The sequence below is a fragment of the Mirounga leonina genome, unplaced genomic scaffold (genome assembly GCF_011800145.1).
Source record: "Mirounga leonina isolate KUSES-001 unplaced genomic scaffold, KU_Mleo_1.0 Mir_82, whole genome shotgun sequence".
Classification (NCBI taxonomy): Eukaryota; Metazoa; Chordata; class Mammalia; order Carnivora; family Phocidae; genus Mirounga; species Mirounga leonina.
The window spans coordinates 40,662,435-40,684,893 of NW_023270825.1; the positions used below are offsets into that span (position 1 = coordinate 40,662,435).

General features: G+C 39.4%; 2 protein-coding genes across 4 annotated transcripts; one reads left to right on the forward strand and one right to left on the reverse strand.

The window, feature by feature from the left end:
• Positions 1–13: 13 nt before the first annotated feature.
• Positions 14–14,500, forward strand: TIMM9 (translocase of inner mitochondrial membrane 9). 3 transcript variants are annotated; one of them, XM_034992312.1, is made up of 6 exons: positions 151–289; positions 2,639–2,724; positions 9,012–9,054; positions 12,045–12,109; positions 12,475–12,570; positions 13,548–14,500. In XM_034992312.1, the coding sequence occupies exons 4-6, from the start codon at positions 12,071–12,073 to the stop codon at positions 13,680–13,682; spliced, it is 270 nt and encodes an 89-aa protein (XP_034848203.1). In that variant the 5' UTR covers positions 151–289; positions 2,639–2,724; positions 9,012–9,054; positions 12,045–12,070; the 3' UTR covers positions 13,683–14,500. The 3 variants fall into 3 exon arrangements, with proteins under 3 accessions (XP_034848202.1, XP_034848203.1, XP_034848204.1); XM_034992311.1 differs by lacking the exon at positions 9,012–9,054 and having other exon boundaries at positions 14–289; XM_034992313.1 differs by lacking the exons at positions 2,639–2,724; positions 9,012–9,054.
• Positions 14,137–21,868, reverse strand: TOMM20L (translocase of outer mitochondrial membrane 20 like). Its single transcript, XM_034992310.1, has 5 exons — positions 21,733–21,868; positions 21,569–21,612; positions 20,616–20,697; positions 15,165–15,307; positions 14,137–14,190 (listed from the first exon to the last, which is right to left on the reverse strand). Exons 1-5 carry the CDS (start codon positions 21,866–21,868, stop codon positions 14,137–14,139), a joined length of 459 nt encoding a protein of 152 aa, XP_034848201.1.
• Positions 21,869–22,459: the final 591 nt, after the last annotated feature.

A 22,459-nucleotide genomic window follows, 5' to 3' on the forward strand; every position in this document is an offset into this window, starting at 1 on the left:
CGTGGAATTCAGGAATAGAGAGCAATGACTAAGCATACAATTACAAAATTTAATCCTTAGAGAATTTTAGAATTCACTGGAGAGAGCGGCTTTTCCTCCAGAGTTCCCGGCGTTGTAACGAATCCGCGTCTTAATGTCTAAGGGCTATTTGACATCGCCTCTCCCACGTGTTCTCTCCCATCCAGCGGCTGCGGCGCCCGCCCTGACCCAGACCCTCCGCCCCTAGATTCGACTGGCAGCGCAGCCCCCCAGCCTCGCACTGGTGTCGGATGCGAGAGCCTGTGCTTAAGTATGGTCTCTTTTCTCTGCCCTTAAGAATCTCGGGTTCCCAGGCGGGGGGCAACGGGCTACGCTCTGGGAAGGTGGCGGGATCTCTGGAGGAGGCCGCCGCGTGTACGTGGGACTGGGGGGGGTGGTGCGGAGACCGGCAGCGCGTCCCCAAAGCAGGTTTGGGAGCTGCCGGGAGACCGTATCACTGGGGCGAGGGTCGGAATTTGAAGCTCTGAGCCACCCCCAATCCGGGTTTGGGGAGTAGGGGTCTTGTTTTGGAACAGTGAGTTAAATGTAAAGCATCCACGCGGTGACCTTGAGCTCACAGACTGGAGACCCTCCTTTAACTGAAAGGTCGTCTCTAGACAGAATGCCATGACCCCACACCCCTTATCTGATATGCTAATTTTTGAGGACGTTTAGACGTTTCCCTTCACGCATTACTAAAGGGGTTTTTTTTAAATCAAAACAAAAAATGTAATCTGCTGTAAAGTTAAATAACAGTTTATTTCTGTATCTCATCTGTCTACTTTCATAGAAAATAAATCTTAGAATTAAAAGGGACCTTAGGGGCTCAGCTTTGGAGAACCTTTTAATTATTCTTGATAAATTTATGTAATTATTTCTGTCATTATTTCTTATGTCAGTTACATTTCTCTCTTCGTTATTGGGCTCTTACTAGGTACCTGTTCGTTCACAATTTGTTTTATAATTGTAGGTGAATTAAAAGATATAGTAACAATGTCAGAGACTTTGAAGATGACTTAACTCCCTTATTTTCTAGGTGAAACAAATATGAAAGAAAAAGTGACCTTCCCTCTGTAGTCTCTAAGGTGTGAGGGTAGGCATAGAAACTTACTAAAATGACTTGAATAAATTATTTGATTTGGATCTTACAAACCCCTTTCATATCAGACCTGGGGTTAAAACTCAAGTAGTCTTGCCCCCATCTAGTCCAATGCTTATAGGCTCACCCTTCAGGCCTGGAAGCGATGCTTTAAACCCAAAAGCAGTAATCTTTCAAAAGTATTTTTTGCCTTGATTAGTAGTAAGTTGAGTTGGGGTTGCCAGTTATCAGACAAAACTTACTAAACCTGCTGCAAATAATCTAAAGCAAAGGGACGTGGCAGAGCCATATTTTGTATCGATCAGATAAGTTCAGATCAATTTAGAAATCTGACCTATCAAAGACAGTGATAGCCCTGAAACAAAAAATATGGCTCACAAAGTTTTCTTATGTCTTTTGTGTTATTGTTAACAACTTTACTTATTTACTTCCTCTTTCTCAACTCTTATACCTCCATATGTACATATATAAATAGTTACACTTTTTTTGCTGCCTGGTTTGCAAGTAAGTTTCAGACATGACCTTTAACCCTAATTTCTTCAGCATGTATCTCCTTAAGAACAGTCTATTACATAGCCACAGTAAGATTATCACACCTAATAAGGTAACATTCAGATTTCTTCAACTATCCCAAAAATGTCTTTATTTTTAACGCAGAAAATTTTTTTTTTGATTCAAGGTCGAAAGTTCACACATTGTTTAGTTGTCAGGACTGTTTAGTCACTTAATCTAGAACAGCCTTCTACCCCTTTTATGACTTTAACTTTTTAAAATGACTAGTCTACTTGTCTTACAAATTGTGCCACATTGTGGATTTTCCTAGTTATTCACTCATGATCAGAATCAGATCAAACATTTTTGGCAAGAATACTACATAGTTGATACTGTGTCTTTATTGGTTATGGTGGTGACTGCCAGATCTTTCCAATGTAAAGGGACTGGTTTCCTTTGGTGATAAGTAACCTATGGAGGTACTTTGAGACCCTGGATATATCCTGTTCCCCAGCCATCTTTCACCCATTGTTTTATCGTTCATTCATGATCCTTGCCTGACTCACAAGATTATCAATTACCAGTACCAGTCATGCAGAGACTAGGGTCAGTTATCATGGTGATGGCCAAGGACATCAGAAGAATCACTTATTGTAAACTAAGTTTGAACAGAATTAGAAATTTGGCTCCAGACCTGGTACAAATCTGCATATGATTCCAAAAAAGAAATGGAGGGCATCTCCCCTGTCACATCCTAGTCCTTTGATTGTTTCGTTTTGTTTTCAAAAATTTCTGGGAATTGTTTGTCCTTTTGTGTTTATCTAAACATACTACCTGGAAAGATTAGGATGTTAAGTACTTCTTAATACCTATAACACATATGCTAAGGAATTGTAACCTCCGAACAGACTGAGGAAACTAATTTCACTTACCGAAAACAATTTAGCCAACAGAAGTTTAGATTTCGTCAAATAGCTTTAGAGCTTGAAGAGGCCTCAGCAGTCAAATTGTAATCCCCTCATTTTTCAGGTAAGAAATCAGTCATTGGAAACATTCAAGCAAAGGTTGGACAACTAATTTTCCGGAACAAAAGGAAAACTCATGCATCAGAAAAGGTTTGAATTGATGACAGATAAGATTTCTCTTTACTCTTAAGTTCCCTAGTTTTATTATATATTTTGTTTGACACAAAAATAACTTAGCATTGTTATCATTCCCAAGACCTAAGCCAGAGATTCTAGAACTTTCTTATCCCTTCCTTCCCTCTGCAGGTTTCAGGGATATAACCATAAGGTAACCTCTGGTAGGATATGTTTCTACAATAACAGACATCTGCTGTAATAGCTGAAAACTAGGACTAAATCAAAGGGCAGCCACATTGCTTCTACCTGTTTCATCATCAGGTGGTTTGTGTGGCTGTTGGACTTTGTCAGTCAGCATAATTTAGTATTAACTATAAAATAGAATGCCCCAAGACTTAGAAGACCCCAAACTAGCAACTGAATATGAAAATCATTCACTCAATTATCTCCAATATTTTCTAGGAACAAGTGCCTATAATTAAATATACCGTAATCTTGATATTGGTGACTACACAGAAGAGCTTTGGAGACTTAGGCGGACTTGAGAAAACTGTTAGCTCTTAGTTCAGTTACAGGTCTGGGAAGATATTTGAAAAATATATATATATAATTGAATGACTAGAGAAAAGAAAATCATAATGTTAACAGCTGTATTGAATAGAACTATTTCTCTTTTATTTTCCAAATTCTCAAGAAATATTACTCATAAACTTTAGAGGAAGAGATATATACTATTAATGACTATATTAAAAATAATACCAAGAAAATAATTTTTTTTTTTAGAGATTTTATTTATCCATTTATTTTAGAGAGAGCATGCACATAAGCAGGGGTAGGGCCAGAGGGAGAGAGAATCTGAAGCAGACTCCACACTCAGCACGGAGCCAGGTACGGGGCTCGATCTCATGACCCCAAAATCATGACCCAAGCCAAAACCAAGAGTCCAACACTCAACTGACTGAGCCACCCAGGCACCCCCCAAGAAAATAATTTTTAAATAAGATTCATACCAAGAACATTTGGGGCACTTCTCATCTGTGTGTTATCAAAGACTTCCCAATAACAACCATATTTGTCACCATGAGTTGTATACTAAGGGGCAAGTGGGGTAGAGTCAGCACAGTGTTACCAGTCTCTGAAACTTAACATTTAAAGATTTCATATCTTCTGCCTTTCTGGAACTCTAGTTAAAAAGTGATTATATATTAATTTTAACCTGAAGAAATGAAAGGAATAGGAAAAAGAACGGGATTTTGACATCACAATCAGTGAACATGCAAATTTCTAAGGTTCTTATAAGAAAATCAGATCTGTTAACGTTTTTGGTGTGAGGTGTAGAAACACCAGTGTCCTGAAGTACAGTGAATGTACTACACAATTCAAAAGGATCAAGGTCTTACGGATGAACTTCTGTCATTTCAGCTAGAGGCCTGTTGTTCCATAATGCACTTTTTTTTTTTTTAAGATTTTATCTATTTATTTGATAGACAGTGAGAGATGGAACACAAGCAGGAGGAGTGGAAGAAGGAGAACCACATCTTCTTCATTCATCTGTCAATGGACATCTGGGCTCTTTCCATAGTTTGGCTATCATCTACATTGCTATCATATAGCAATCTATATGCTATCTATAGCATATATCTATAGATATATATAGCATATATCTATAGCATATATCTATAGCATATATCATCTACATGGCTATCATAAACATTGGGGTGCAGGTGCCCCTTCGGATCCCTATGTTTGTATCTTTAGGGTAATCGCCCTTTTATTTTTTTTTTTAAGTTCCCGCAAAACAGTGTTTCATTTAATACCTGTTTTCACAAAAGTTATCTTACCAGTTCTTGGATATTTTCAGGCTGTTTTTTGAGTGAGAAGCCGAAAGAAGTCTAGTTCTGAGCGTTTGCTAACACTTCCTACACTGCCCACTGAATGTTGTTCTTGGGCAGGGAGTAGACAGCTGGGCAACTTCATTTTTTTTATATTAAACTTTTTATTTTGAGATTGTAGATTCACGTGCAGTTGTAGGGAAAAATGCAGACATACCTTGTGCCCTTTACCCAGTTTTCCACAGTGGTAACTAACATATTACAAAACATCACACTATCCCAACCCAGATATTGATGATACAGTCAAGATACAGAACATTTCCATCACAGAAGTCTCTCATTTTGCCTTTTTATAGCAATACTCACTTCCCTCCTACCTATATCCCCTCCTTAACCCCTGGCAATCACTAATATTCTCCATTTCTTTAATTTTGTCATTTCATGAATGTTATATAAATCATATAAAACCTTTTGGAATTGGCTTTTTTCTTTCAGCATAATTCTCTAGAGATTTATGCAATTTTTGTGCATCAATAACTCATTCCTTTTTATTGCTGAGTAGTATTCCATGGTACTGGTGTACCAGTTTAACCATTCACCTACTGAAGAACATTTGGGTTGTTTCCAGTTTTTGACTATTAGAAAGTTTCCATATACAATCACATACAGGTTTTTGTGTGACCATAAGTTTTTATTTCTCTGTGATAAATGCCAAGGAATACAATTACTGGGTCATACGGTAGTTGCATGTTTAATTTTCTTTTTCTTTTTTTAGATTTTATTTATTTGACAGAGACAGAGCAAGAGAGGGAACACAAGCAGGTGGATTGGGAGAGGGAGAAGTAGGCTTGCTGCTGAGCAGGGAGCCTGATTCAGGGCTGGAACCCGATGCGGGGCTTGATCCCAGGACCCTGGGTCATGACCTGAGCCAAAGGCAGATGCTTAATTAACAACTGAGCCACCCAGGCACCCCGCATGTTTAATTTTCTAAGATACTGCCAACCTGTTTGCTGGAGTAGCACACAATTTTATATTACTACTAGGAATATCTGAGTGATCCAGTTTTTCCACATACCAGCATTTGGTGTTGTCACTATATATATATATATATATTTTTTTTTTTTTTAAGATTTTATCTATTTATTTGACACAGAGAGAGAGACAGCCAGAGAGGGAACACAAGCAGGGGGAGCGGGAGAGGGAGAAGCAGTCTCCTGGCCGAGCAGGGAGCCCGATGGTGGGGCTTGATCCTAGGACCTGGGGATCATAACCTGAGCCGAAGGCATACATTTAATGACTGAGCCACCCAGGCGCCCCTGTCACTATAAATTGTAATAATTTTATGTTTCACATTTAAGTTCCTGATCCATTTTGAGTTAATTTTTATATAAGTCATATATAAATGAGAGACTTAGTGAGGTTAAATTTTTTCTTTTGGATGTACAGTTGTTCTAGTACCATTTGTTGAAAAGGCTATCCTTCATTTCATTGCTTTTGCCCCTTTACTAAAAATCAACTGGGCGGGGCGCCTTGGTGGCTCAGTCGTTGGGCGGCTGCCTTCGGCTCAGGTCATGATCCCAGGGCCCTGGGATGGAGCCCTGCATCGGGCTCCCTGATCAGCCGGGGAGCCTGCTTCTCCCTCTCCCACTTCCCCTGCTGTGTTCCCTCTCTCACTGTGTCTCTCTCTGTCAAATAAATAAATAAAATCTTTAAAAAAAAAAATCAATTGGGCATATTTGTGTGACTCTAATTCTGGGTTCTCTGTTCTGTTCTATTGATCTATGTGTCTGCTACTCCACCCATAGCACACAATACTGATTACTGTAGCTCTGTAATAGGTCTTAAAATCAGGTAGACTGATTTCCCCCATTTTATTCTTTTTTTTTTAAATTTGTTTTAGCTATTTTCCAATCCATGAACACAGTATGTCTCTCCATTTATTTAGGTCTTTGATTTTTTTCATCAGCATTTTGTAGTTTTCAGCATACAAGTCTTGTACATGCTTTGATTTACCCCTAAATTTTTTTTGAGTGATTGTTAATAGTATTGTACTTTTCATTGCCTGAGTGTTCACTGCCAAGTATTTAGAGATAGAATTGATTTTTTGCACGCTTATATTGTATCCTGTCTTTCCTGAACTTACTAGTTCTGAGAGTTTCTTTGTAGATCCCTTGGGATTTTCTAAGTTCACAATTATGTCATCTGCAAAGAGAAACAATTTTATTTTCTTCCTTTACAGTCTGTATGTCTTACTTCCTTTTCTTGCTTTACTGCACTGGGTAGAACTTCCAGCAGTATATTAAGAGTGGTAAGAGCAGATACCCTGCCTTGCTCACAATCTTAGAAGAAAATATTTAGTCTTTCACCATTAACTGTGGTTTTTTGTAGATGCTCATTATCAAGTTGAAGTTCTCTTTTCCTTATTTTCAAAGAGTTTTTATCATGCATGGGTGTTGAATTTGTCAAATGCTGTTTCTGCATCAATTGATATGATATCTCATGATTTTTCTCCAAATACTGAAACAGTCTTGCATCTCTGGAGTAAACTCCACTTATTCAAGATGTATAATTATTTTTCTATATTGCTGAATTACATTTGCTATTATTTTGTCAAGGATTTTTATGTCTGTGTTTGTTGTGCTATTATGCTTTTGATGTCTGCAGGGTCTATGGTGATGTATCCTGTTTCATTCCTTATAATGATAATGTGATTTCTTTTTTTTTTTTTACTCTTGCTAGAGGCTTGTCTGTTATAATCTTTTCAAAGAACCAGCTCGTTGTTTTATTGACTTTTGTTGCACTTGTTTTCATTTTCATTAACTTCTGCTCTTTATTATTTTCTTCCTTCTACATGCTTTGGGTTTATTCTGTTCTTTTTCTAAGTGCTTGAAGTGGAAGTTTAGATTGTGGATTTCAGACCTTTACTTTTCTCTATTATATGCAGTTAGTTGTCAGTTTTCCTCTCGGCTCTGATTTAGCTGTGCCCCACAAATTTTGATGTGTTGTATTTGCAGTTTCATTCAGTTCAATGATTTTTTTCTCCTTTGAGACTTCCTCTTTGACCCATGGATTATTTAGAAGTAGTTTATTTCCCAAATGTTTGAGATTTTCCTGTTATCTTTCTGTTACTGAATTCCAGTTTGATTCTATTGTGGTCAGAGAACACATTCTATATAATTTCAATTCTTTTAAATTTGTTGAGGCTAGTTTTATGGCCCAGGATACATGGTTTATCCTGGTCTGTGTTCCATGGGCACTTGATAAAAATGTGTATTCTGTGGTATTGGGTAAAATGTTCTATAAATGTGGATTGTGGGTTGATAGTATTTTTTTTCTATATCCTTGTAAATTTTCTGTCTAGTTCTATTGATTGTTGAGAGAGGAGTGTTGAAGTCCCCAACTGTATCTGTTTCTTTCTCCTTTCAGTTCTACTCTATTTTGCAACTTTCTTCTTTGGTGCGTATACATTTAAGATTGCTGTGTTTTCTTGGTAGATTAATCCTTAAGTCCCTTTCTGTCTTGTAATTTCCTTTGCTCTGACATCTACTTTGTCTGACATTAATATATCCACTATTTTCTTTTGATTGGTTACATGGTAGATCTTTTTCTATCCTTTTATTTTCAACCTGTCTGTATCATTATATTTGAAGTAAATTCCTTAGAGAGGGGCGCCTGGGTGGCTCGTTCGTTAAGCATCTGCCTTCAGCTCAGGTCATGATCCCAGGGTCCTGGGATGGAGCCCCACATCGGGCTCCCTGCTCAGCGGGAAGCCTGCTTCTCCCTCTACCCCTGCTGTGTTCCCTCGCTCACTGTGTTTCTGTCAAATAAATAAAATCTTAAAAAAAAAAAAAATTTCTTAGAGACAGCATATAGTTGGTAATGTTTTTTAATCCATTCTACCAGTCTCTCTTAATTGAATATTGACACCAATTATATTTAATGTATTTGTTTATTAGGGCTTAAATTTGCTATTTTTTATTTTCTGTTCTGTTTTTCTTGCCTTTCTGTGGATTACATGAATATATTTTGGAATTTCATTTTGATTTATCTATAGTATTTTTGAGAATGTTTCCTTATGTATCCTTTTTAGTGACTGCTCTAGTTACTTCATGATATTTATATACCTTATCACAGTCTAATGGTGTCAACACCAGTTTCAGTGAAGTATAGAAACCTTACCTCCCTTTACCTTTACCATATTTATTAATATACATTTAAAACAACATTAGACAGTTTTATAATTTTTGCTTCAACTGTCAAACAGTTTAGGACACTTTAGAAGAGAAGTGTTTTGCACTTACTCATATTTGTTATTATTCTGTTTTTCCTCCTTCTTGATGTTCCAAGTATCCTATTATCATTTCCTTTCTGTTTAGAACTTTAATTCTTTTTTTAAGGTAGGTCAGCTGGCAACAAATTCTAGTTTCCTTCATTTGAGAATGTCTTGATTTCCCCTTCATTCCTGAAGTGTATTTTTTCTGGATGCAGGTTCTGGGTTGACTGATGTCATCCTAATTGTTTTCCCCTGTAGGTAAGATGTTACTTTTTCACTTGCTACTTTCAAAAATTTTTGTCTTTAGTTTTCAGATGCTTGGCTGTGCTGTATCTTGATGTAGATTTCTGTGTGTTTATGCTCTTTGACATTCATTCAGCTTCTCTTAGATGCATAAATTTATCTTTTGCCAAATTTGGGATGTTTTCAGCCATTATTTCTTCTAGTACTTTTACAGCCTTGCTCTTTTCTCCTCTTCTTCCAGGACTCTGTTGAAACAAATATTTGATCTTTTGTTACATCATATAGGTTCCCTGGTACTCTGTTCATTTTTTTCATTATATTTTTCTGTTTGAATATTCCGATTGGTTCATTCTATTTTCTATCTTCTGGTTTGCTGATTGCTTCCTCTGTCCCCATTCTGCTATTGATTCTATCTGTTCAGTTTATTTTGGTTATTTAATTTTTCACTTCTTAAGATTTCCATTTGGTTCTTCTAATATCTTGTTTGTTTCAGGCATATTGTATTTTTTATAATAGCCATTTTAAAATCTTTGTCAGATAATTTGAAATCTGTCATCTCAATATTGGATATATATTATCTTTTTTCATTCAGTTTGAGATTTTTTTTTTTTAAAGATTTTATTTATTTATTTGACAGAGAGAGACATAGCGAGAGAGGGAACACAAGCAGGGGGAGTAGGAGAGGGAGAAGCAGGCTTCCCCACGGAGCAGGGAGCCCAATGCGGGGCTCGATCCCAGGACCCTGGGATCATGACCTGAGCTGAAGGCAGACGCTTAATGACTGAGCCACCCAGGCGCCCCCAGTTTGAGATTTTCTTAGTTCTTGGTATGATGATTGATTTTTTTTTTTTAATTGTAACTTACATTTTGCATACTGTGTTATGAGGCTCTAGATCTTGTTTAAACCTTTTCTAGCTGGCTCCTTTTGCCACTGCTCCATTAGCAGAAGTCAGGGAGTGGGCATGCTGCGTCATTACTACTAGATGTAGGATAGAAGTCCAGGTGCCTCACTGTCACTTAAGGTATATGGGGCTGGTCTGCTCCTCAGTACTGCTGGGCAAGAGAGTAGGAGTTATGGCTCTCCAGCAGGCCTCCATTGGTAGGAGAGGGACTGGAGAGGGACTGGAGTGCCTCATTACTGCTCCCCACATGGTCCCCACTGACACCAGAAGAGGATATGTGAACTCATTACCACAGGACAGTAATGCAAGCCTTGGATCTCAAAGAGGCCTCCTTTGATACCACCCAGAGGGAAGAGAGAAGGGTAACCCATTACTGCCAATTGAGGTAGAAGTCCAGACTCCTCATGTTGTTTCCACTGACACTTGTTGGGCTTGGGGGAGCCCTCATTAATGCCCAGTAAGGATGAAAGTCCCTGCTTCCAAATCTCCCTTCTCTGAAGTGTGGGGGACTGAGTGCTTCATTATAGCTTAGTGAGGGTGGAAGTCTAGGCTCCTAACTTGGCTTATGTTGATATGGGTGGATGGGGGATACAGGCCAGTGTTTTTGTTTGCCTGGAGTACACAGTTATTGTTTAAAAGTTTTCTATCTTATAGGCTTCCCCTTTCCTGGCCCTTTGGCTAGATAGGGCCAGCTTTGGGGAGATGGGGGGTTTTGACTGTGCCCATTGGCATTTGCAGATTGCTGGCTTCTTCAGCTCCAACTCTGTGATAGAGGAGACAAAAAAGAGAGCAATTCCCCACTGTTTTGTTTCTCAGGTCCCAAGGGCCCTGGCCAATATACTTTATTCTCTCCACCTTTTTAAAGTCTTATGTTTGTTTTATGTCATGTCCAGTATTTTTAGTTGTACTTAGGTTGAAGAATAAGGAAAAACACATCTCTTGCTCCATCTTCCCAGAAGCACAAGTCCTAAACTGCATTGTATAATATAGAGTCTTCTCTTTGACTGGTTAGTGGTATTTTATAATAGCACAGCAGTACTTGAAAAATTGTGACCTTCAGTTAATTGATGGTATTTTTCAGGTAGCTTATATGGTAAAAACATATGCAGTTGACCCTTGAACAACAAGACAGATTTGAACTACATAGGTCCACTTATATGCAGATTTTTTACAGTACTGTATTATTAATGTCTTATGATTTTTTTTTGAGAGTGTGGGAGCGGGGGGGGATAGTGAGGGGCAGAGGGAGAGAGCATCTTAAGCAGACTCCCCACTGAGCATGGAGCTCCACATGGGGCTTGATCCCACAACCCATGTGATCATGACCTGAGCCGAAATCACAAGTCTGAGTTTAACCAACTGAGCCACCCAGGCGCCCCACGTGGATGGTGTTTATTAACAATTAATAGAAACTTTGTATTTATGTAGAGATAGTAAAAGAATCATTATTATCACAGGTCAAAGTTACATTAAAATAGTTAAGTACTTGCAGGAAGACACCAGAGATCTCTTGGTTTCCCTTAAAACCTTACTAGGAACGAGGCTTTAACAAGTAACCTTGCAAGGTAATAGAACAAGCTGTCTTAAAACTGGAGATTTAGTTAGAGGGGGCCTTGGGAGCCTATAGCCAGCATTAAAAAATCTAATTCTGTAAACTGTAGTGTTCTTCATTGCCATTAATGACCTAGGGGATTGTGGAGAGGGGAATATAATTACATACTCCATTAGAAATTTATAAAATAAAAACAGTAATTTCAGGTAAATTTTGTTTCATTTATTTTCATAAACTCTTCCTGTTTTAATTACCTAACTTTTTAGCTAGCCTAAAAATATTTGTTCAGGGGCGCCTGGGTGGCTCAGTCGACTGTTAAGCGTCTGCCTTTGGCTCAGGTCATGATCTCGGGGTCCTGGGATCAAGCCCCGCATCGGGCTCTCTGCTCCGCAGGAAGCCTGCTTCTCCCTCTCCCACTCCCCCTGCTTGTGTTCCCTCTCTCGCTGGTCTCTCTCTGTCAAATAAATAAATAAAATCTTTTAAAAAAATAAATAAATAAATAAAAATATTTGTTCAGAGACTGACAAACTTTTTCTTAATTTTTAAATCAGGTGACTAATAAACATACCAATAGAATATGGCTGCACAAATACCAGAATCTGATCAGATAAAACAGGTAAGGTATTATAATTAACAAAAAAGAATTTTGCAAAAAATTTAGGGCTAACTGGGTACAACCATGTCAGTCAGTGATCCCACAAAATAACTTCATATTTCATTTCCAAAAATGGATTTTAAATGATATGAAATATTTATTTTTCAGATATCCAGGAATGAATAAATATTCAACTAGAAAATTGGACTATATTTTGTAGATCATACCATGCAGGTCATATTATGCCCATTTGAGTTAGTGAAAGAACTGTTGATTTCAAGTATTACAGGGTATTTTCCCCAAATACAAAACATCAGTAATTAAAGTTTCAAAACATCTTTGCTTTAAAAAACCAAATATTAAAGAATGTTCTGATTTGTTCGTAGTTTAAGGAATTTCTTGGAACCTACAATAAACTTACAGAAACCTGCTTTTTGGATTGCGTTAAAGACTTCACAACAAGAGAAGTAAAACCTGAAGAGGTATGAAAAGTGTTGCCCACTAAAAATTCTCTAAACCTGTCATAAACAATAGAAATGGGATGCCTCTAACCATTTCCCTTGTTCCTAGTTGCTACAGGAATTTGGGTTACTTAATATGTTCCACTGCTCAGAGGAACTGAAGCAGTCAGGGACCCATGGCATTGAAGTTAATGATCACAAATTTAATATGACAGCCTGTCATATATAATGTAGCATGGCAGATTTTTTTTTTTTTATAAGATGCCTAGGGCTTGCTGAATTACTGTTCCATAGCAAAGAAAGATTCTTACTAATTAGCTTTCAGTCAAGATGGCCTGGCTAGAGAAACTTGATATGGCTCTTCTATCTGACCCTGACAACTCAAGTTAATTTTGGAAAAAGCAGAGCTTGAATATGGCGGCTCATATTGCATAGGTGGACTCTGAAAACTCAATCCTATGAGATCTCTTAATTTTTAATATCCTCATCAAAACATTTATATATTGGCTAAAAGTGACATAAACTTCCTCCAGTGTAAGATGTTGATCAACATTCATGCCAAGAACATATAACCAGCAATCAACAAGTCCTTGTTAAATAAATGACAAAGCTTGAAAAATGCTAAGTATAGTATTCTTCTTGTTAAAAAGAAATGTTGAAATTTAAGAATGTGCAGAATGGAGTTTCTCATTAAAAAGGAACAAACTTACTCCTGGGCCTATGTTTTAACAATCAGAATGAGGGATGGAAAAGTCAGGGATATACCATTGTTTTTAGTGCTTATAAACTGGTAGGCATTCAGTATATATTAATTCTTGTAAATGGATAAAACTATTAACAATTGAAAGCTATATGGACTTGCTACTCATTCATACCATTTAGTTCTCATCTATTGAAAGAAAAGAAAAGCACCCACTGGTTGTTCATTTAGAGTACGTGCACTTTTTAAAAATTAATATTTCTGTGTTGCCTCTTGGATCTTCTCTTTTTATTTCTAGACCACCTGTTCCGAACATTGCTTACAGAAATATTTAAAAATGACACAAAGAATATCCATGAGATTTCAGGAATATCATATTCAGCAGAATGAAGCCCTGGCAGCCAAAGCAGGACTTCTTGGCCAACCACGATAGAGAAGTCCTAATGGATGGACTTTTGATGAAAGATTGCCAGCAGCTGTTGTGATGGAAATGAGGATTCATCTGATAGAATCCCCTGAAAGCAGTAGCCACCATATTAAACTCTCTGTCATAACTTTGGCAAATGGAAACAACTGGAGAAACAAAATTGCTATTTACTGAGAATAATCAAAATAGGAGGTCTTATTGTTCAATGAAAATAATAAGATGCAACATTTGTTGAGGCCTTAAGATTCAGCAGCTTGGTAATTTCATTAGAAAAATAAACCATTGTTTCTTCAATTGTGACTGTTAATTTTAAAGCAAAATATGTGTTCAATCATGTATGAGATAGAAACAATTTTTTATTACTAAAAGTAAAATAAATGGAAATATCACTGGGCAGTTGTTTATACTATATAGAGTACCATAGTATTCTGACTGGACTGTGGATACGTTGAAATGTTTTTCAGTCACGATCGTCCTCCAAGTATTCCTGTTCATTCATGTCTGCCTCAAATTGCTGGTAAATACATAAAATAGTTACTTGCTAATCATTTCAACGCACGATCGTTTCTTGCCTCCCTTCTTGTGTCAGGGTAGGCATTATACATTCGTATCTTAGCCATATTTTTCATATGTCTACAGGAAACATTCCATCTGAGACTACCTTGTGAATATGTAAGAGTTGACTAGTATGCTCTAGTGGAGACTGTGTTTTGTGTTTTGTTCAAAAGCTGAGTCCAACATGAATGATTCTCAGTCCAACATTACACAGTGTATTCTCATCCATGACGTGTGATCAGTGCAATAAAAAGTGAACTGAAGTTAAAGTAGTGTCTTATGGCTAAATGAATCCTAAAACAAATCCAAGCATCTGCAGGGAATTCTAGTTGATACATAAATATACCAAGAAATTTGGTAAATGTTAAGTAGACTAATACCCACTAGTAAATTGGCTTCTGAGTGGATTTCATTTGGTACCAATCTAAACTTGCACTTAAGAGAACACTAATTTAAGTTAGCCTATATGTTTCCATTACCAAAGTGATTTCTATGTTTTGTCATATTTGAAGCCAAAAGTATTATTCTGCTTTGATAAATTATGGTTTTCTGTATTACATCTAATTTTTAAGCTATTGCATCATTTAACTAACAATACCATTTAACTTAGAGGCCTCTGTTGACATTACAGTCAGTAATCATTAGGGCTTTGAAGGTACAAAGACAAAATATTAACAGTGCTACCTTTAAAGTGGAAATGTTGAAACATCTATAAGACTCAACAAAATATACAATTCACTGTAGTTAAAGGAACATGAAAAATAAGCTTGTTTCATCATAAGGCAAGAAAAGCAACCAAAAATTCAGAAATTTTACTTATTTAAAGCTCCCATCCACACACAAACTTTGCTATTTTTACGTAATCAAGCCTAACATGGTTATTTCTGTTATTTACTGGTTATTTACATTTAGCAAAGACAAGTATGTGCTCACCTGGCAAATAAGGGGAATTTTGTGTAACAGCATCTCAAATACCTGAGGAGGGAGTGTGAGTTTGAAAACCTTCAGAAGTTCCTGTGGTTGTCCACACACTAAAAGGGCATTGCTGAGATGTTCAACCCCCAACTGATGCTCTCCTGAAACAGATTGATAAGGTTTAAAGCAAAATGTTAACATTCTTCCAAATAAACATTCCACAAATTACCAAGAAAGCACCAAGTATTGAAATTAAAAAAAGCATATCAAACTACAGACTACTTAAACAAGTCTTAAAAGGAGTAAATACTATAATGGGAAAATGTTGAACTGCCAATTAGATTCACTGTGATCAAGCTGCAAGATGAATAATTTTGTGACCCAAATTACTATTAAAAAGTGCACTTTTGCTTTAGAAATACTCATGTTCTACAATGTGGGTTCGCAAGAGTGGGGTATTGAGTGTTTATTTTAAAGATTGTTTTCTGCTGTTACTGATAGGAGATAGATTATCTTTAACTCTACATGTGGGATTGTTGAAATATAAAGGAAACACCTGATGTTCTGGCTAAATGAGACTTTAAAAAAATAGACTGTATTACCAAAGAGTTTGAAACGGTTTAGTGTAACACGAATTACATAGCTAGGGGAAGAAAAGATATTTATGAACTTTGATTTCTAAGTAGTTTTAAGATGAATTTTAGGATGATTGGCTATAAAGAATGAAAATTTATGTAGTATGGAAATTAATCATAGAATTTCTGTTTAAATTTTAACATGGAATCACTTAGTCTCACTACTTCATTCCAGGAAACTGAGGCAAAGATCAGTGAAATGATTTAAATTTTCAGAACTAATTAATGCCAAAATTAGTAATTGAACTTAATTTTCTGAACCTTGAGACCACAGTGTGCTGCCTCTTCAGGTGTTACATAATTTCCCATTTATTGGTTGAAATACGTGGTCATCTGAAGAGAAAAGTGCATGAAGGGCAGAAAATATTGCTTCCCAGATTTGTATTAAGTGTAAACTGAAAAACCATCAGAAGGATATTTCTTAGATGAAATACTGTGCTAGTGTTTCACTAAAAGGTTTATTTTTATTAAAGATTTATTTATTTTAGAGAGAGAGCACAAGCCAGGGGGTAGGGGGCAGAGGGAGAGAATCTCAAGCAGACTCCCCGCTGAGCACGGAGCAGGGCTCCAACCCACTACCCTGAGATCATGACCTGAGCTGAAACCAAGAGTCACTCAACCAACTGAGCCACCCAGGTGGCCCTAAAAGGTTTATTTTAAATTAATAAAATTACAGCTTTATGGAGATGACACATAAGGTCAAAATACTTCGGTCGTATTAAACCTTTTAAAGAAAGATAACATAGTGCCTCCTGTCAGGGCACCTGGGTGGCTCAGTTGGTTAAGCGTCTGCCTTCAGCTCACGTCAAGATCTCAGGGTCCTGGGATTGAGTTGCGTATCGGGCTCCCTGCTCAGTGGGGGGGTCTGCTGCTCCTTCTGACCCTCCCCACTGCTCATGCTTTCCTGTTGTCTCTCAAATAAATAAATGATTTTTTAAAAATAGTGACTCCTCTCAGGATGATAGAGTTAATGTGACACAAAAACAATAATCAATTTGATCAAGTCAACCAACCAATAAATTCAATCAAATCAGCTAATCAGAAATTTCAATCAAAATTATTGGCTCTATGGTCCTATGTAGACATAACCACAATTGAGATGGCTATGGGACTATACTATTTGACAGCAAAGTAATGAAAATTGGGGGTGTGGCAGAGAGGAGTGGAGAAAATTAAAAGGATTACAGAAAACTAGGTGAAAAATTATTGCATTAGAACACTAGTTCTCAAACAGTGTATTGTAATAACCTAGAGTTTTAAAAAATACTGACACCTGGGTCCCATCCCAGAGATTCTGATTTAATTGGTTTGGGGTTTGGTGGGGATTTAAATAAGCAACCAAGATGAGAACTCCATTAAGTAAAATATGGGCATACATAACCCTTAAAGAGCTAATTAATCACCCTTAAGAGGTAAAAGTTTAATTTTTTAAGATTTTATTTATTAGAGAGAACACAAGCAGGGAGGAGGAGCAGAGGGAGAGGGAGAAGACGACCCCCCCCAAAACAAGGAGCCGGATTCGGGGCTCCATCCCAGGACCCTGGGATCATGACCTGAGCCAAAGACAGACCTGAGCTGAAGACAGACCGGAGCTGAAGACAGACCAACTGAGCCATCCAGGCGCTCCAGAGGTAAAAAATTTAAAAACCAAGTTTGCAATTTTTGTTTTAATAGTCTCAGTATTTGTAACATCTTCACCTCTAAGTCTAACTGAACTATTACATGAAAGCTTTTAAACAAAGTGAATAAGAATAGGGGCATCGGGGTGCCTGGGTGGCTCAGTCGTTAAGCATCTGCCTTCGGCTCAGGTCATGATCCCAGGGCCCTGGGATCGAGCCCCACACTGGGCTCCCTGCTCAGCGGGAAGCCTGCTTCTCCCTCTCCCTCTCCCTCTGCCTCTGCTTGTGTTCCCTCTCTGGCTGTCTCTCTCTGTCAAATAAATAAATAAAATTAAAAAAAAAAAAAAAAGAATAGGGGCACCTAGGTGGCTTAGTCGTTAAGTGTCTGCCTTCCAGTCAGGTCATGATCCCCGGGTCCTGGGATGGAGCCCTGCATCAGGTTCCCTGCTCTTCGGGAAGCCTGCTTCTCCCTCTCCCACTCCCCCTGCTTGTGTTCCCTTTCTCACTCTCTCTCTCTGTCAAATAAATAAAATCTTTAAAAAAAAATAAAGTGAATAAGAATATATCATGTAATTGTTTATTTATAATTCCTACTTTTTCTCTCCATATTTATACTATCCCAATTCAAAAAATGTTAAAGCCAAAAGGGTTTGCTATTTTAATTGCCCTTATGTCCAAGCAGTATCCACATTTAGGAATTAATCCAGAGGAAATAATTCTGTGAGGCCCCCAGTTTTTTTTTTTTTCAAGATTTTATTCATTGAGGGGCGCCTGGGTGGCTCAGTTGTTAAGCGTCTGCCTTTGGCTCAGGTCATGATCCCAGGGTCCTGTGATCTAGCCCCGCATCGGGCTCCCTGCTCCGCAGTAAGCCTGCTTCTCCCTCTCCACTCCCCCTGCTTGTGTTCCTCTCTCGCTGTCTCTCCCTGTCAAATAAATAAATAAAAAATCTTAAAAAAAGATTTTATTGATTGATTGAGAGAGAATTGAAGCAGACTCTGTGCTGAGCGCAGAGCTCTACTCCTGGTTAGGCTCAGGGTGCTGAGATCATGACCCGAGGGGAAACCAAGATTCAGACCTCAACTGATGAGCTACCCAGGCACCCTGTGAGGCGTCTAGTTTATATTTATATAATGGGGGGGCACTTTTTTTTTTAAGATTTTATTTTAAGTAATCTCTATCTGCAATGTGGGCTCAAACTTACAACCCCGAGATCGACTCACATGCTGTATTGAGCCAGCCAGGCATCTGGGGGGCCCTTTTAAGAAAAAGAATATAAAATTATGAATACAAAATTGCTAGGACTCTTCCCAGAACCTTCAAAGAAGTTTGAGCAAATGAAGGTCCTTAAAGTTTATGCTTTACCACCCTGTATAAAATCACTCCTGTTTATATCATTTAAGTCATTTCCAACTATTCATTTTGTCATTTTTTTTTAAAGATTGTATTTGACAGAGAGAGAGAGAGATCACAGTGGGGGATGGGGGGGCGGGGGGGAGAGGGAGAAGCCGGCTCCCAGCCAAGCAGGGAGCCTGATGCGGGGCTCGATCCCAGGACCCTGGGCCACCCAGGCGCCCCCCATTTTGTCATCTTTAAGATATATTTAGCCCATTTATAAAATTTCCCAGAAGAAAAGATTAGTATTGAATAAAACACTAAAACTTAAAATTATAATGATTAATGTGCAATGACTTTTTTTCATTTCTCAAAACCTTTATCATGGTATTAAGCCACTGAATTAAAGTAAAAATCTTGGGTATTGCTATGAGTTGTCCAGGATCTTGACTTTGTTTTTCATCAATTCTGGAGGATGCTACCTCTTAAGTGCAGGGTGAAAAAACCTTTTCAAAAAAGACAAAAGAGCAAAAACAGCTACAGGCACTATGATGGGAGGAAATTTGAAACACTTGAAAAAAAGATACATAAACGGGTATCATGCTCATTTATCCAGCAACATCATTCATCCCTTACAAAAGAAGCCTGAAAACAAATTATTTTTCTTTCCAGGGTTTAATACCAGAACAAAGACATGATTGTTACATACAGCATTTACAAAATATTTATATTATCTACCATTATTTTATCTAACGATATTGTGAAGCCTTCTCAAAACTATGTGGAGGGGCACCTGGGTGGCTCCATCGTTGAGCGTCTGCCTTCGGCTCAGGTCATGATTCCAGGGTCCTGGGATCGAGCCCCGCATCGGGCTCTCTGCTCAGCCAGGAGCCTGCTTCTCCCTCTCCCACTCCCCCTGCTTGTGTTCCCCTCTCTCGCTGTGTCTCTCTCTGTCAAATAAATAAAATCTTAAAAAAAAAAAAAAAAACTATGTGGAATTCGGTGGGGATAAATTATAATTCAAAATACAGTTGATGGCCATTAAGTCCAAGGTAGCCCCTACATACATCACTACGTTAGACACAGTACAAGAATGGTCATTTATAATGATTTCATCATCAAAATAAGTAATTATTGTGTTAAGAATAAGAATGCAGGAGATTTTTTATAAAACAGTTCAATTTTTTTTTTAAAGATTTTATTTATTTGAGAGAGAGAGAATGAGAGAGAGAGAGCACATGAGAGGGGGGAGGGTCAGAGGGAGAAGCAGACCCCCTGCTGAGCAAGGAGCCCGACATGGGACTCGATCCCAGGACTCCAGGATCATGACCTGAGCCGAAGGCAGTCGCTTAACCAACTGAGCCACTCAGGCGCCCAAACAGTTCAAATTTTTTTAAGTTTTAATTCATAAAACATTTGGGTCATTTGGAAAAGTCATTTACTTAGAATTTTACCTGACAATAAATGAAGTGTTAACTGTATTTGGCTTTGCTTCTTCATCTGCTCATTCCAAAGACTGCCACAGAAACCTGAATGCTATGTATAATATGGTGAGATGAACAGTGTGACCAAGTGCAAATCTCTTTAACTAAAGCAAGTTGGTTAACACATCTAGCTAGTTTTGGGGTTTTTTCTTTGAGAGAGAGAGTGGGGGTGAGTAGGGGCAGAGGCAGAGAGAATTTTAAGCAGGCTCCAGACTGAGCTTGGAGCCCGAAAGGGGCTCAATCTCACAACCCTGAGAACGTACCTGAGCCAAAATCAAAGAGTCGGGAGGCTTAACTGACTGAGCCACCCAGGTGCCCCAAGTTTTTTGACATATAAATACCAATCTAAAATTTTTTCAACATATATATATGCTTACAAAAGAGTATTTACATTCTCACCTCTAGATAACCAAAGTTGTCCCATTTGTACCTCTTGCAGAAAAAGTTCTTGCAATTTTTCATTCTTTGCTGGATCCCACAACTAAAAGATTCACAAAATATTTAACAATGAGTAATGAATGTAAGGTATAGGGTTACTGATCAAAATTATTTAATTTTTATTTAAGAAGGCATATCTTGAACCTAATCTCTAAATCCAAGGTATGATAAACACAATTTTCTTTATAATAGTTCAACAACTTAAGATGGAATTACAATTTCAGGCAATTAAAAAAAAATCCATGGCATATTGAAATTGGGTTGAGATGCTTGTAATAACTCATCTGTATTTTACCCAGCTTCCTAAGTACACATACCAGAAATCCTACTGTAATTAACTACAACACACCTAGTTTTGTAGGTTGCAAAATTATTTTCTTGCCTGGGCTTTTAACAGTGTTTTTCGGTTTGGCAAAGGGCATGGCGAGGGACTGGCAGGGCAGTTGGTGACGTTCAGAAGCATGCTGTGGTTTGCTTCAGCCTGGTTCCGGAAGGTGACCAGAGTCACAGGACGGCGTCATCACTGGTATCATGCCCAGGGCTGGTCTTTAAAGGTAGGCAGAGTGGACAAGCCTTGACCCAAAATTATCAACTCCCCTGCCAGTCACTTCAGCTTCAGTCTGTTAAAGCTGGAGGGCTTGTGTGTTTGCGTTTGCTGTCGCCAAGAATTCTCTTTTTAAAATGGGATGGGCCATTTCATAATTCCAAGGGGTTCTTCCTTCCTTCCCTTTCTTTTGTAACCGCACAATAAAAACGACGCCTAGGCCTCATGTAAGCGGGGCGGGGCGCGGGGGGCAGAGGCCGCGGGAGATGGCTGCTCAGAGACCAGCCAGGGGCCCCGAGCACAGCCAGAAGCGGCCCGCGCCCGGAGGTTGCTCACTATAACGCCACCCCGGCGTCGCTAAGCACTTCACCTGGGCGCCCCGTCCCGCAGCCTTCTGCTGCTGGGCTCTTCTTTCTGCAAACACAACATGGCACGTGCTGCTCGGAGCCACCCCGACGCCCGCGTGCGCTCCGCCGAGCCCTCGCCCCGTGGGCCGGCCCGCCGCCCGCCCGGCCGCGCCGCCGTCGCACTCACTGTCCCGCAGGCAGCGCCTGAACGCGGGGTCGCCACGCCGCTTCCGGTCGAAGTAAACGCAGTAACCGAGGAAGGCGACGGCGCCGCAGGCCGCCAGAGCCGCCAGGAGGCCGAGGACCGTGCGGACGCAGGGCATCCGGCCGCGGGCGCCTAGGAGCCGAGCGTTGGGCGCGGGCCGGCGAGCGCGGGGAGCCGGCCGGCCGGCAGGGGGCGTCGGCGCGGCGCCCTTGCCGGCCTCGGGGCTTCCCGCGCGCCGGCCGCAGGCGTGCGGAGCGGCGCGTGGACGCCGGGTCCCGCGGGCGGCCGAGCGAGGAGGAAACCGAGGGTCCGGGAGGACGTGTGGACGAGGTCTCACGGCCGCCGAGTAGCAGAGCTCTGTTCGAACCAGGTCTGCCGCGGTCCAAATTCTGAACCCCTTACGCAAACGCGCTCCTTTCCCTGTGCCGACGACACCCATTCAGGCGAATCACAGTGTGTCAGGAACCTGGTTAGCTGGAACTGGATCCTCCATAAGCCGCTGTTCCCTCTCCTGCAAACTGAAATTGAATCCCAACTTCGGTCTCCTTCTAGCTCGCAGCACTGCCCACTGAGCACCTGAACAGTGCTCCCCACTAGTCCGTGCTCCCCAACCTGGTCTGCCTTGTCACCTGGAAAGAACCCAGTCATCCACAGCCCCCGACCACCTTAGCTCAAGAGCGGGAGGAAAGAGGAGTCTGGAAGCAATAAT

Bases quoted from the DNA above. Each gene is read 5' to 3' on its own strand.
- TIMM9 (XM_034992311.1), top strand. From the start codon at position 12,071: ATGGCTGCACAAATACCAGAATCTGATCAGATAAAACAG. The intron at 12,110-12,474 runs GTAAGGTATTAT...ATTTGTTCGTAG, and splicing joins AATCTGATCAGATAAAACAG to TTTAAGGAATTTCTTGGAAC. The intron at 12,571-13,547 runs GTATGAAAAGTG...TTTTATTTCTAG, and splicing joins GAGAAGTAAAACCTGAAGAG to ACCACCTGTTCCGAACATTG.
- TOMM20L (XM_034992310.1), bottom strand. From the start codon at position 21,868: ATGCCCTGCGTCCGCACGGTCCTCGGCCTCCTGGCGGCTCTGGCGGCC. The intron at 15,308-20,615 runs GTGAGAATGTAA...AATCTGTTTCAG, and splicing joins ACAACTTTGGTTATCTAGAG to GAGAGCATCAGTTGGGGGTT. The intron at 14,191-15,164 runs GTGAGCACATAC...TGTATTTACCAG, and splicing joins AAATTCCCCTTATTTGCCAG to CAATTTGAGGCAGACATGAA.